At 46.4% G+C, this 15,298-nt stretch overlaps 1 protein-coding gene across 2 annotated transcripts in view; it reads left to right on the plus strand.

Annotated features, from left to right (window-relative positions):
- The first annotated feature begins 1,381 nt into the window (after window positions 1–1,381).
- Window positions 1,382–15,298, plus strand: part of FAM124A (family with sequence similarity 124 member A) — a 43,789-nt gene continuing 29,872 nt past the window's right edge. For both annotated transcript variants that reach the window (XM_036904844.2, XM_057489206.1), the window contains exons 1-2: window positions 1,382–1,581; window positions 15,152–15,183. In XM_036904844.2, coding sequence (XP_036760739.2) covers window positions 1,517–1,581; window positions 15,152–15,183 — 97 coding nt within the window. In that variant the 5' untranslated portion in view covers window positions 1,382–1,516. The remainder of the gene's footprint in view (window positions 1,582–15,151; window positions 15,184–15,298) is intronic.

Consider the following 15,298-nt stretch of genomic DNA (forward strand, 5'->3'; position numbering starts at 1 on the left):
TTCGGGGCTGGCATATTTACTTGCTTTTTTGAGGATGAAATTCCATTTCTGTTCTTTTGTTAATTGGATTTCTCTTCTGTGTAATTTAATTAGGATAAGAGGAGTGAGATTTAGGTAGGTAAGTAGGAAGGAAGAACAAAAGGGGGAAGAGGCAGGCAGGAAAGAAAGTATATTCATGCCTTGATATCTCTTGTCCAGCTTTGCAAATTGGGATGGAATGGCACCTTCTGGTGCCTGAAATGTAATGACAGCTGCCTGGATGGGTGTTTGGTGTGTATTGAGACCAACGGTAAGTATTTTTACATGCATGATCTCATTAAATTCACAACAGGCTATAGCCCCATCTTACATATGAGTACGTTACAACTCAGAGGTTAAACAACTCCTTAAAACAGAAGAACGTAGAAAAAGTGCCTTCTGATGCTCGGACACAGCTGTCAGACTTGAATCAAAATTGTTTTGATCCTCCGTCCACCCAAGCTTCCCTCCAGCCTCACCCCACCGAGGGAATGCAGCCCCTTACACAGTGACCACTCACCCTAGGACGCTGGCAGCTGTGGGGGGTCTCCCCAACCCCTCACCGCCACAGCTCCTGACTGCAGCCACATCCAACGGTATTCACATTATTTTTAAAGCCCCCTTTTTAAAAGTAGCAAAACAATGCATGACACCCATTGTAAGCTGGCAAGCTGGGGGGTGGGAAGCCCCTCAGACCTGTGCTAACAAAGGCGCTAATGCTTCAGCGTCGCGAATCGCGAGGAAGCGACGACAAGGCACGTAGATGTTCCAGCTGGTCCCAGAAGTGGGCCAGGAGCGGGCCCCTCCCTGCGCTCCAGTGAGGTCGGATATTTCTGGGTGCCGATCGCACGCTCAGGCTCGGCAACCTCAAGGCAATCCCGGGTTCCCTATCGCGGACCGACCTTGGTCCCAGGGAAGAGGGGCGGCTGCCATGCGCGCGCGCGCGCACTCACACCCCGCCCACAAAGCAGCCACAAAGTGCAGACGGGCACACGGACACACGCGCTCAGCACACGCAAAGCGTGCACTACGAGCAAGTACATGCCTCACCGACCCACCGACGTCACCCCACAGCACAGGCGCGCGCGACCTTACACACCTCGCCGGTTCATGCTCTCACTGCACACAGGCGCGCAGCAAGCAGCTCACACATGCTGGCGCACTGCCACCTGCGCACACACCCTCGGCCCTCGCACACAGGCGCACGCCCCACCCCGTGCGCACACACACACAGGCTTGCGCGCACGTGCCCTCGCTCCTATGCACAGCCCCGCGCGCGCACGGCCCCGCCCCCTGCACACGCCCCGCCCCCTGCACACACACCCCTGCGCGCGCACTCGCTCCCACGGCCGAGCGGCGAGGGCTGGGCCGGGCCGGGAGCCGCCGGGAGAGGGCGCGGCGCGGGGGCGGAGGCGGGGCTCGCGGAGTCCGCCCGCGGCCGGCGGCGAGCAGCTCGGGGGAGCCTCCCTCGGACCGGCCGGGCGGCGGGGAGCGCGCCATGGACCCCAAGGCGGGCGGTGGCCAGGACGACGACTGCGTGGACTCGGGCGCCGAGACCGGCGGGTGAGCGGCGCGGGGCGGCGGGGGCGGGGCGGGGCGCTCTCCCTGCACCCCTCGGGGGGCCCGAGCCCGGGCCGCACCCCCAGGGCCGCTCCCTCCGAGGCCGGCCTGGGGCGCCCCTGCGCTCGTTGCCGCCTGCGCGGGGACGGGGTTCTCGAGGCTCCGGGCTGCGGGGCCGGTCGTGGGGCTGCGGGGCCCAGAAGGCGGCACGCGGCACCTGCAGCCACTCGGACGCTGTTGAGAGGGTGGCAGTTTCCATTTCGCGGCTTTGTGGTGCTCGCGCAGACCCCTCAGCGCCTCCGGCTTCCTCGGCCCGGGCGCACCTGCCCCAGCCCAGCCCAGCCGCTCGCCGGCGGACAGGCGGAGAGTTGGCCGAGCCCCGCGCGTTGCGGTGCGGGCACTGCTCCGGCTTCCACGCCCTCCGGTAGCCCAGCCCCCCGGAGGCGAGGGACCCGACCCCTCTCCCAACCACGCCGTTCTCCCAGTGGAACGGAAGGCCAGCGTCTTGGGAGGTGGACGTCGCTGCAAAGGCGCGGCCGGCCCCTGTCGCCAGAGGATTTCCCTGTGCAGCGTCAGGGCCACACCCGGGATGTGGAGCCCACCCAGGAGGAAGGGGTGTCTTCCCATCTGGAATAACCCCCGGGGGTGGGGGCAGGTGACCGCGGCTGCAGAGAGCCTCGCTCCTGGGAAGTTGGGAAGATGTAAACTCATCTCCCTGCGAGGACAGGAAGAGGGTCCAGACCCAGGGGTCTCACCTGACCGGAGCCTCCACCCACTCCTGGCCCAGATCTGGGACTTCATGCCCTAAAGCGTTCGCCTACCTGGCAATAGGCTTTCCTTTCATCCAAGCTGGCCTTCATTTATGGTTTGCTCCAGAACCCAGTTGGATTCTTGGAGTAACCTGATTCCAAGCCACTGAACCCCCTCGCTTTTCCCCACTGTGTGTACATGGCATTTATCAACTTCCACTGACGATCCTTGGCTTTTCCCCCGTACCTCTAGTGAGCTGGAGGATGAATAAAAGAATCAAAGCAAAATCAACCAGCTCGTTTCAACTGTATTAAATAAAGCACAACAAACAGGTCCATTACTGTTCACTTTGCAGAGCTCACCTAAACAGGTACTTTTTCCCAAAGGCTCTGGGAGAAGTGGAGACAAGCCCTGACCAGAAGGGTCAACACCCTGGGGTCCCGGGGGAAAGCGCGGCAGCTCCAGGGCTCCTGGGAGGGGCCGGCTGGACATGCTGGCCCCAGAGCCTTCTGCTGCTCCCTGCCTCCATCACTAAGGCGTGCAGGATTATTTAAAGAATTCTGATTGCCTTGGTAGCTAAGGTATTGCCTTAGGCTAACAGAATGCATTGAAATAAAAGTTTCAATGTATACTTACTAACTTTTTATTTGCCACCTATTCATATACCCCTTGAAGCTTGGTTATCAAAAAGCTCAGTTCCCCTGCTTTTCCAGAGCCTGCCCCCTCTGGTCCCGTCCACCTTTCAAACAGCTGCTACCTGTCGAGATTGTGTAGGAAGCATGTAAAAAGCACTTGATGCTATGGTTATTTTTTAAATGCAAATCTGATCATGTCCCTCTCCCCTCAAACTTGCAGTGACTCTGCCATCCATAAAGGGCACAGAGCTTAGCATGTCATACAAGCCCTGATGTCATGGGGTCCCTCTCTCGTGCCTTGTTTTTCAGCAGAAACATTCTTGCACCCTGCATCGAGCTTCGCCGGCAGGGAGGTTCTGGGTCCTTCTGTCAGGCTTGCCTCTTTGCCAGCTATGATCCTCTCCACCTGGCATGCCTGTCCACCAGGTGAAACTCTACTCCTCTTTCAAGACTCAGCTCGAGTGACACATCTGTTAAGGCAGGGATCCCTAATTTGGGATCTGTGAATTGCTTAAAAGCATATGCAAAAATGGTGTGCCTGTGAATTTTTATGCAAAAAGACTTATTTTTCATCAGATTCTCAAAGTAGCCACTGATCCTCTCCAAACCAAGTTTGGGCAGGATACGGTAAGTTTCATTTTCAACATGTTGTATTGGGGATCCTGGGAGACAGCCAAGTAAAGGCGCTGAGCCAGCCTTCAGTGTGTCTGTCAGGGAGGAGGTCAGCATGGTGGCATTGCACTTGGGAACGTCCACCTAAAAATGGCAGTGGCAGCCCTCGCGGTCCATCGCAGCCGCTTAAAGTAAAGCAAACACTTCCTGGCATTACTGTGCACCAGGCACGGCTGTAGCCTTCACGCATTCCATTAACTCATGACGCAGGTGCTATTTAAGAGCAGCTTTGAGAAAGGGCAACATTCACATGCCGTGTGAAGGAGGAGGAGCTGACCTCGGAGCCTGGGGAAAAGCAGCCATGGAATAAACAAGGAAGAGTGAGGTGCTCTAGAAGCCCCGGGAGAACGGAAGGAGAGATGGACCGTGCACCTGAGAAGCCAGGTTGAGGGACACAAATGGCTTCTTCTACATGGAGAGCCTGCAGCCGAGGTGGTGGTGCAGCCGACCCCCTAACAGGACCGCTGCAGGAGGTGCTGACCCCCGTGCAGACGAAACACCAAGCCCGACGTGTCACTCCCCCAAAACTTAGCTGCAGAGAGCCTGCTGGTGACCGGAAGCCTTACCGATAACAAAAGCAGCCGATGAACACGTATTTTGTATGTTATAGGTAGTATATATACCATAGTCTTACAATAAGGGAAGCTAAAGAAAAAAGTTTTCAAATTATTGCAAATCTCCAAAAATTCTTTTCCAATATGTTTATTGAAAAAAAGCTGTGTATAAGTGGACCCACACAGTTCACACCCATGTTGTCCAAGGGTCATCTGTATTTGACAGGGGAGCCGTGGGGGCAGAAGTCAGATCAGCGTGGCTCCAGGAGGGAGTGGAAGTCTTTCTGGCAATGTTCCCAATAAGTAATTTTTTGGGGCTGTTTGGAATATATTTTAAGAGCTATAAAACTGTTCATCCCTTGCTTCAGTTCCTATCTCCCCTCATGATAATTTTTCTAAAGAAAAAAGTAAGTATCAGGCTATAAGTGGCTCATTGCCACATGTTTTGCAAAAGTGAACAGTCAGGAATAATCATATAACAAATAACTATAGGGCATCACTTACCTAAAATTATAATTATAGGAACTATGTAGCAAATTTTATGATGACATTGAGTGAGAAGGGCAGTTTAAAACTGTATCTCCATCATTACAGCAACTGTACAAATCGCTTAAACAGAATCAGGAGCTAGAGAGGATTGTGAAATCAAAGGTGACTTCTTGGTGTCTGATTTCTGCTCTGATGGTAAACAGGGAGGTTGGGGTGAAGGGTGAGACTGCAGAGTGGACAGAGGCCGTCAGTCATGGAAGGAGGGCTGTGTGTTGTAAACCGTCAAGCTTGAACTTCATCCAGAGAGGAACATGGTCAGATCTGTACTTTGCGAAGATTGGCTGCTTCTGGGGAAGGAATTGGAGTAAGGCGGGAGTCACGGGCACTGACCAGGGCGGTGCCTTTAGCTGCGAGAACATGGAGGGTGTGGCAGAGCCCTCAGTTATGCTAGCACCTGTCCTGAAACACTTCTGTTGGCTTTAAGATTCTAGAAATATGTTTCACATGTAAATTTCATTCTACATACATAACCACCTGTATGCAGATCTTAATGTGTGAGTATGTGGAACTCATCTGCCTCAGGAGTATTTGGAAAATCCTATCTGAAAGGAAATACAAATTTTTAATGACTAGTTAGCACTACTGCATGTTGTAACTGAACCTATTTGAATTGTCATGAACTTGAAGTCTGGCCACCCTAAGATCATCCCATCGTAATGGAGTTTTTCTGCTGCATCTACCAGAGTGGAGGTCTGCGGAGTTGTCACTGCATTTACTTAGTTACAGTTCTAAGTGTCATCCTAACGCTGTAACCTGCCTGGTCCCAGAGACAGCTTAAAGCCCCAGGGACTCACCCTGCCTGTCGTCTTCCGCCACGTCCCGTCCTCAGCCGCGGGCGGCCACACCCCAGCCAAGCCGTCTGCCCCCTTCTCCTCCTGCCACTGCCCTGTGCGCCTCTTCAGACCCTGTGTGCCCCTCACCTCCTGATCTCCTTACCAAGATCATCACTTTAGTTTCCTAATCATTGATGTAAGAAACTGGATTAGACCTGGGCAGATGCGGTTTGTAATATATAAAGGGACATGCAGATGTTAGTTGTTTCTCTTTCTAGTTTTAAAACTGCTACAGTATTTCATTTGACAAGAGAAAATTACATGCTATTTTTCTTCCACTTTATTCCTTTCCCAGTAAGTCAGTGCATCATTTTCTGTGAGATGTAGACTATTTTAACTAGTAAGAGGCATGCTTTTTATGATTTTTTAAAGTTTTCTATATACTTTTTAATGTGGTGAGAAACTCAGTGGAATGAAAATTGGGTGATTCAAGAAAAGCAATGTGAGAATAAGTAAATAAAAGGAGTATGTATCTATAAAATAAAATGTAATTAATCATTTTATTTGCATAATGAGATCCCCTAACTCCCACCTTGGCAGAATAAATGCCTGTGTGCCTGAGAGATTGATTTCCTACTGAGAATGACTTCGGTGGTGGGCGGGGGTGGATGGCGGCTTCTGCACCACAGATGTGGCCAGAAAGGGAAGGCCCAACAGCCACACAAGGAGGGCAGCTTGGTGGCGATGAGGCAGGCAGAGCCTTGGCCACGGTCCCGTGATGCCCATGCAGGCCGGATGCCAGCCGGTGATTCTTCAGTGTAGAAGCTGCCTTTTCCCTTTCCGGGTCACAGCCCTCGCCATGTTATTCTGCCATCCAGCGGGGATTCTTCTCAGGTGGGACTGACAGCAGTCCCCCATCACTGTGCCTCTGTGCTCCCGAGGGCCGGAGGACCTGGACAGTGGAGCACGGGCCCGGGCTGTCTCTCTCGCCACGGTCCACCCCTCCTGTGCTTACCTCGGCAAAGAAACCTCTCCGGGCTGTGCTGCCACACTGGGAAGAGCTCATCTGGAATAGTTATCACCTTTTGAGGGAGTCATGACTCCCCCTGAGAATCTGTTGAAAACTTCCAATCTTCTCCCCAGAAAAACAGTAGATGGTTCAGGACCCAGCTGGTCTCCCCTCTGGGAGATTCACGGGGCTCTGATGAAGGACCCCTGGTTTCTAAAGCACCTTTAAAGTTTTGCTTTCAAATTCAGACATAACTTGATTTCACACAAAACCGTCCTCAGCACTGCAGTTTTTAATTTCTGGCATTTCTTTTTTTTTTTTTTTTTTTTTTTTATATTAATAATTATTTTTTATTGAAGGGTAGTTGACACACAGTATTACATTACATGAGTTTCAAGTGTACAACACAGTGGTAGAACATTTATATACATAATTCTAGGTTCCAGCTATCACCCTACCAGGCTGTTACAATATCTTGACTATATTCCTTATGCTATACATTACATCCCGGTTACTAATTTATTTTACCATTGGAAGTCTGTCCTTTTTTTTTTTTTTTTTTTTTTTTTTTTTTTTTTTTTTGTGAGGGCATCTCTCATATTTATTGCTCAAATGGTTGTTAACGACAATAAAATTCTGTATAGGGGAGTCAATGCTCAATGCACAATCATTATTCCACCCCAAGCCTAATTTTTGTCAGTCTCCAATCTTCTGAGGCATAACAAACAAGTTTTTACATGTAGAACAAATTCTTACATAATGAATAAGTTACATAGTGAACAGTACAAGGGCAGTCATCACAGAAACTTTCGGTTTTGCTCATGCATTATGAACTATAAACAGTCAGTTCAAATATGAATACTCATTTGGTTTTTATACTTGATTTATATGTGGATACCACATTTCTCTCTTTATTATTATTATTTTTAATAAAATGCTGAAGTGGTAGGTAGATACAAGATAAAGGTAGAAAACATAGTTTAGTGTTGTAAGAGAGCAAATGTAGATGATCAGGTGTGTGCCTGTAGACTATGTGTTAATCCAAGCTAGACCAGGGCAATAAAACATCCACGTATGCAGAAGATTTCTCTCAGAACGGGGGGGTGAGGTTCTAAGCCTCACCTCTGTTGATCCCCAATTTCTCACCTGATGGCCCCCCTGCGACTGTGCCTGTCTTAGGTTGTTCCTCCCTTGAGGAATCTTACCCGTCTCTGGCTAACCAGTCATCTTCCGGGGCCATACAGGGAAATGTGAAGTTGGTAAGTGAGAGAGAAGCCTTATTGTTTGAAAAAGTTAGCTTTTTACTTCTTTGCATATTTATGCCCTGTGGCTTCTATGCCCAGCATTTGTCTTGAGGTATCTTTACCACTTGGAAGAATTATGATACTCGGTAAATTTGATATGAGGCACGAATTCTATTTAAGGGTTGTAATTAGGAAGGAAGAAGAAAAGCTATAGAAGTAGCAGGCGGAAGAAAACATGGGAAGATTGATTATTTCTTTGATATATCTTCTTGTAGAGTAACTTCAGCATGTATAGGTTTTAAGCTACTACTTAAATTGCACACACACATTAACATAATAGGAGTATAGTTACATAACCAAAGCATATCTGTAATTACCAGCCATCTGCAGTGAAACCAAGAAAACCAGTTAGGCACCTTAGGCATTTGTGAAAACTTATCTATGATATGGTGGATATTGTCCAAATGAACTTGAACAGTCTGAGAGAAATCAGACAAATTAAAACAACCCATTCCTGGGGACTGTTCACATGCCATATGTTCTTTTAACAATAAATAGTTTGTAGTTGTAAGACTTTGGAGCGCTACAATTTGCACTTCTCCAAATTCTTGGTTGAGTTCCAACAGTATAGATCCAGTCAAATTTTGTTGTTTTACTGTATGCACAGGCCAGCTTAGATATCTCCTTCCTCATTCCCATGGCAGGTCCAGGAACTGGTGGGATGAGTGCATCTACAGCTGTAGCAGTGCGTGGATCTTTGTTGGGGTTTTTTGATGATCCTCTTCTGGCATGAGTCTTCCAGAGGGTGCAGATGTTGGAAGTTCTTTTTCATATCGTATCTTAGTTCATTTTCGGGGTAGCCCAATTAGGCTTTGATCCTCTGTATAAACACAAACAGACCCTTTGCCTACACTTTTATATGCCCTTTATACCCTTGTGTAGAACTCGTTGGAGGTTACCACACAGGAACTGCCCTTTTTTTTTTTTTTTTTTTTTTTTTTTTTGCTATCACTAATCTACACTTACATGACGAATATTATGTTTACTAGGCTCTCCCCTATACCAGGTCTCCCCTATAAACCCCTTTACAGTCACTGTCCATCAGCATAGCAAAATGTTGTAGAATCACTACTTGCCTTCTCTGTGTTGTACAGCCCTCCCTTTTCTCCTACCCCCCCATGCATGTTAATCTTAATACTCCCCTACTTCTCCCCCCCTTATCCCTCCCTACCCACCCATCCTCCCCAGTCCCTTTCCCTTTGGTACCTGTTAGTCCATTCTTGAGTTCTGTGATTCTGCTGCTATTTTGTTCCTTTGTTCTTATATTCCACAGATAAGTGAAATCATTTGGTATTTCTCTTTCTCCGCTTGGCTTGTTTCACTGAGCATAATACCCTCCAGCTCCATCCATGTTGCTGCAAATGATTGGATTTGCCCTTTTCTTATAGCTGAGTAGTATTCCATTGTGTATATGTACCACATCTTCTTTATCCATTCATCTATTGATGGACATTTAGGTTGCTTCCAATTCTTGGCTATTGTAAATAGTGCTGCAATAAACATAGGGGTGCATCTGTCTTTCTCAAACTTGATTGCTGCATTCTTAGGGTAAATTCCTAGGAGTGGAATTCCTGGGTCAAATGGTAAGTCTGTTTTGAGCATTTTGATGTACCTCCATACTGCTTTCCACAATGGTTGAACTAACTTACATTCCCACCAGCAGTGTAGGAGGGTTCCCCTTTCTCCACAGCCTCGCCAACATTTGTTGTTGTTTGTCTTTTGGATGGCAGCCATCCTTACTGGTGTGAGGTGATACCTCATTGTAGTTTTAATTTGCATTTCCCTGATAATTAGCGATGTGGAGCATCTTTTCATGTGTCTGTTGGCCATCTGTATTTCTTTTTTGGAGAACTGTCTGTTCAGTTCCTCTGCCCATTTTTTAATTGGGTTATTTGTTTTTTGTTTGTTGAGGCGTGAGAGCTCCTTATATATTCTGGACGTCAAGCCTTTATCGGATGTGTCATTTTCAAATATATTCTCCCATACTGTAGGGATCCTTCTTGTTCTATTGATGGTGTCTTTTGCTGTACAGAAGCTTTTCAGCTTAATATAGTCCCACTTACTCATTTTTGCTGTTGTTTTCCTTGCCCGGGGAGATATGTTCAAGAAGAGGTCACTCATGTTTATGTCTAAGAGGTTTTCGCCTATGTTTTCTTCCAGGAGTTTAATGGTTTCATGGCTTACATTCAGGTCTTTGATCCATTTTGAGTTTACTTTTGTATATGGGGTTAGACAATGGTCCAGTTTCATTCTCCTACATGTAGCTGTCCAGTTTTGCCAGCACCACCTGTTGAAGAGACTGTCATTTCGCCATTGTATGTCCATGGCTCCTTTATCAAATATTAATTGACCATATATGTCTGGGTTAATGTCTGGATTCTCTAGTCTGTTCCATTGGTCTGTGGCTCTGCTCTTGTGCCAGTACCAAATTGTCTTGATTACTATGGCTTTATAGTAGAGCTTGAAGTTGGGGAGTGAGATCCCCCCTACTTTATTCTTCTTTCTCAGGATTGCTTTGGCTATTCGGGGTCTTTGGTGTTTCCATATGAATTTTTGAATTATTTGTTCCAGTTCATTGAAGAATGTTGCTGGTAGTTTCATAGGGATTGCATCAAATCTGTATATTGCTTTGGGCAGGATGGCCATTTTGACGATATTAATTCTTCCTAGCCACGAGCATGGGATGAGTTTCCATCTGTTAGTGTCCCCTTTAATTTCTCTTAAGAGTGACTTGTAGTTTTCAGAGTATAAGTCTTTCACTTCTTTGGTTAGGTTTATTCCTAGGTATTTTATTTTTTTTGATGCAATTGTGAATGGAGTTGTTTTCCTGATTTCTCTCTCTGTTGGTTCATTGTTAGTATATAGGAAAGCCACAGATTTCTGTGTGTTGATTTTGTATCCTGCAACTTTGCTGTATTCCGATATCAGTTCTAGTAGTTTTGGGGTGGAGTCTTTAGGGTTTTTTATGTACAGTATCATGTCATCTGCAAATAGTGACAGTTTAACTTCTTCTTTACCAATCTGGATTCCTTGTATTTCTTTATTTTGTCTGATTGCCGTGGCTAGGACCTCCAGTACTATGTTAAATAACAGTGGGGAGAGTGGGCATCCCTGTCTAGTTCCCGATCTCAGCGGAAATGCTTTCAGCTTCTCGCTGTTCAATATAATGTTGGCTGTGGGTTTATCATAGATGGCCTTTATTATGTTGAGGTACTTGCCCTCTATTCCCATTTTGCTGAGAGTTTTTAACATGAATGGATGTTGAACTTTGTCAAATGCTTTTTCAGCATCTATGGAGATGATCATGTGGTTTTTGTCTTTCTTTTTGTTGATGTGGTGGATGATGTTGATGGACTTTCGAATGTTGTACCATCCTTGCATCCCTGGAATGAATCCCACTTGGTCATGGTGTATGATCCTTTTGATGTATTTTTGAATTCGGTTTGCTAATATTTTGTTGAGTATTTTTGCATCTACGTTCATCAGGGATATTGGTCTGTAGTTTTCTTTTTTGGTGGGATCTTTGCCTGGTTTTGGTATTAGGGTGATGTTAGCTTCATAGAATGAGTTTGGGAGTATCCCCTCCTCCTCTATTTTTTGGAAAACTTTAAGGAGAATGGGTATTATGTCTTCCCTGTATGTCTGATAAAATTCCGAGGTAAATCCATCTGGCCCGGGGGTTTTGTTCTTTGGTAGTTTTTTGATTACCTCTTCAATTTCATTGCTGGTAATTGGTCTGTTTAGATTTTCTGTTTCTTCCTGGGTCAATCTTGGAAGGTTATATTTTTCTAGGAAGTTGTCCATTTCTCCTAGGTTTCCCAGCTTGTTAGCATATAGGTTTTCATAGTATTCTCCAATAATTCTTTGCATTTCCGTGGGGTCCGTCGTGATTTTTCCTTTCTCGTTTCTGATACTGTTGATTTGTGTTGACTCTCTTTTCTTCTTAATAAGTCTGGCTAGAGGCTTATCTATTTTGTTTATTTTCTCGAAGAACCAGCTCTTGGTTTCATTGATTTTTGCTATTGTTTTATTCTTCTCAATTTTATTTATTTCTTCTCTGATCTTTATTATGTCCCTCCTTCTGCTGACCTTAGGCCTCATCTGTTCTTCTTTTTCCAATTTCGATAATTGTGACATTAGACCATTCATTTGGGATTGCTCTTCCTTTTTTAAATATGCTTGGATTGCTATATACTTTCCTCTTAAGACTGCTTTTGCTGTGTCCCACAGAAGTTGGGGCTTAGTGTTGTTGTTGTCATTTGTTTCCATATATTGCTGGATCTCCATTTTGATTTGGTCATTGATCCATTGATTATTTAGGAGCGTGTTGTTAAGCCTCCATGTGTTTGTGAGCCTCTTTGCTTTCTTTGTACAGTTTATTTCTAGTTTTATGCCTTTGTGGTCTGAAAAGTTGGTTGGTAGGATTTCAATCTTTTGGAATTTTCTGAGGCTCTTTATGTGGCCTAGTATGTGGTCTATTCTGGAGAATGTTCCATGTGCACTTGAGAAGAATGTATATCCTGCTGCTTTTGGATGTAGAGTTCTATAGATGTCTATTAGGTCCATCTGCTCTACTGTGTTGTTCAGTGCTTCCGTGTCCTTACTTATTTTCTGCCCAGTGGATCTATCCTTTGGGGTGAGTGGTGTGTTGAAGTCTCCTAGAATGAATGCATTGCAGTCTATATCCCCCTTTAGTTCTGTTAGTATTTGTTTCACATATGCTGGTGCTCCTGTGTTGGGTGCATATATATTTAGAATGGTTATATCCTCTTGTTTGACTGAGCCCTTTATCATTATGTAGTGTCCTTCTTTATCTCTTGTTACTTTCTTTGTTTTGAAGTCTATTTTGTCTGATATTAGTACTGCAACCCCTGCTTTCTTCTCACTGTTGTTTGCTTGAAATATGTTTTTCCATCCCTTGACTTTTAGTCTGTACATGTCTTTGGGTTTGAGGTGAGTTTCTTGTAAGCAGCATATAGATGGGTCTTGCTTTTTTATCCATTCTGTTACTCTGTGTCTTTTGATTGGTGCATTCAACCCATTAACATTTAGGGTGACTATTGAAAGATATGTACTTATTGCCATTGCAGGCTTTAAATTCGTGGTTACCAAAGGTTCAAGGTTAGCCTCTTTAGTATCTTACTGCCTAACTTAGCTCGCTTATTGAGCTGTTATATACACTGTCTGGAGATTCTTTTCTTCTCTCCCTTCTTGTTCCTCCTCCTCGATTCTTCATATGTTGGGTGTTTTGTGCTGTGCTCCTTCTAGGAGTGCTCCCATCTAGAGCAGTCCCTGTAAGATGTTCTGTAGAGGTGGTTTGTGGAAAGCAAATTCCCTCAGCTTTTGTTTGTCTGGGAATTGTTTAATCCCACCGTCATATTTGAATGATAGTCGTGCTGGATACAGTATCCTTGGTTCAAGGCCCTTCTGTTTCATTGTATTAAATATATCATGCCATTCTCTTCTGGCTTGTAGGGTTTCTGTTGAGAAATCTGACGTTAGCCTGATGGGTTTCCCTTTATAGGTGACCTTTTTCTCTCTAGCTGCCTTTAACACTCTTTCCTTGTCCTTGATCTTTGCCATTTTAATTATTATGTGTCTTGGTGTTGCCCTTCTTGGATCCTTTCTGTTGGGGGTTCTGTGTATTTCCGTGGTCTGTTTGATTACTTCCTCCCCCAGTGTGGGGAAGTTTTCAGCAATTATTTCTTCTAAGATACTTTCCATCTCTTTGCCTCTCTCTTCTTCTTCTGGGACCCCTATAATACGGATATTGCTCCTTTTAGATTGGTCACACAGTTCTCTTAATATTGTTTCATTCCTGGAGATCCTTTTGTCTCTCTCTATGTCAGCTTCCATGCGTTCCTGTTCTCTGATTTCAATTCCATCAATGGCCTCTTGCATTCTATCCATTCTGCTTATAAACCCTTCCAGAGTTTGTTTCATTTCTGCGATCTCCTTTCTGGCATCTGTGATCTCTTTCCGGACTTCATCCCATTTTTCTTGCGTATTTCTCTGCATCTCTGTCAGCATGTTTATGATTCTTATTTTGAATTCTTTGTCAGGGAGACTGGTTAGGTCTGTCTCCTTCTCTGGTGTTGTCTCTGTGATCTTTGTCTGCCTGTAGCTTTGCCTTTTCATGATGATAGGAATAGTCTGCAGAACTGGGACGAGTGACGGCTGGAAGGACTTCCCTTCTTGTTGGTTTGTGGCCCTCCTCCCCTGGGAGAACAGCGGCCTCTAGTGGCTTGTGCTGCGCAGCTGCGCGCAGACAGGGTTCCTGCTTCCTGCCCGGCTGCTATGGAGTTAATCTCCGCTGTTGCTGTGGGCGTGGCCTGGCTCGGGCAGCTACTCCAAAATGGTGGAGTCGCGTTGGAGCAGGAGCTGCTGGGAGGCTATTTATCTCCGTAAGGGGCCTCCCTGCTCCCTGCAGCCCAGGGGTTACGGTGCCCAGAGGTCCCGGATTCCCTACCTCTGGATTAAGTGGCCCTCCCTGCCCCTTTAAGACTTCCAAAAAGCACCCGCCAAAACAAAACAACGACCACAAAAAAAAACAAGAAAAAAAATTCTTTTAATTAAAAAAAAAAAAAAATTTTTATTTAAAAAAAAAAAAAAGGTGGTCGTTCGTTTTTCTTTATTCTCCGGTGCCAGCCTCAGGCCTCTGCTCACCGGTCTTTCTGCCCTGTTTCCCTAATATTGGGGTCCCTGTCCCTTTAAGACTTCCAAACAGCGCTCGCCAAAACAAAGCAGCAAAAAAGCAAAAAAAAAAAAAAAAAAAATGGTCGCGCGCTTTTCTTATGTCCTCTGTTGCCCAGCCTCCAGTGCCTGCTCACTGTTCTTGCTGCCCTGTTTCCCTAGCATCCAGGGCCCCCTGGGCACGCACTGTGTCTGCCCTCTGGCCTGGATGGCGGGGGCTGGGTGTTCGGCAGCCCTGGGCTCCGTCTCCCTCCCGCTCTGCCTGCTCTTCTCCCGCCGGGAGCTGGGGGGAGGGGCGCTCGGCTCCCGCGGGGCCGGGGCTTGTATCTTACCCCCTTCGCGAGGCGCTGGGTTCTCTCAGGTGCGGATGTGGTCTGGATATTGTCCTGTGTCCTCTGGTCTTTATTCTAGGAAGGGTTGTCTTTGTTATATTTTCATAGATATATGTTGTTTTGGGAGGAGATTTCCGCTGCTCTACTCACGCCGCCATCTTCCGCCCCCCCCTCTGTTTTTCTGGCATTTCTTTACCTGTTAAGTGCTTCTTACCACTGACTGTTTAAAATTCCAGCTTGAAGAACTTGTCTGGGAAAAAAGTCGTGTCTAGTCCCACTAACGCTCAGGTTTTGTGTTTCAGGTCCGACTACAGCCATGTGTCCTCTACCAGCAGTAAGTACGGCTTATATGTCCTTCAGCGTCGTCTGCCCGGTCCCGGGGGGTCAGTCAGATAAGGCCGGCCAAGGAACGGCGCTGGAATGGTCACTGAAGGCATCCCTGCCGGAGG

The sequence above is a fragment of the Manis pentadactyla genome, chromosome 2, assembly GCF_030020395.1.
Source record: "Manis pentadactyla isolate mManPen7 chromosome 2, mManPen7.hap1, whole genome shotgun sequence".
NCBI classification, from domain to species: domain Eukaryota; kingdom Metazoa; phylum Chordata; class Mammalia; order Pholidota; family Manidae; genus Manis; species Manis pentadactyla.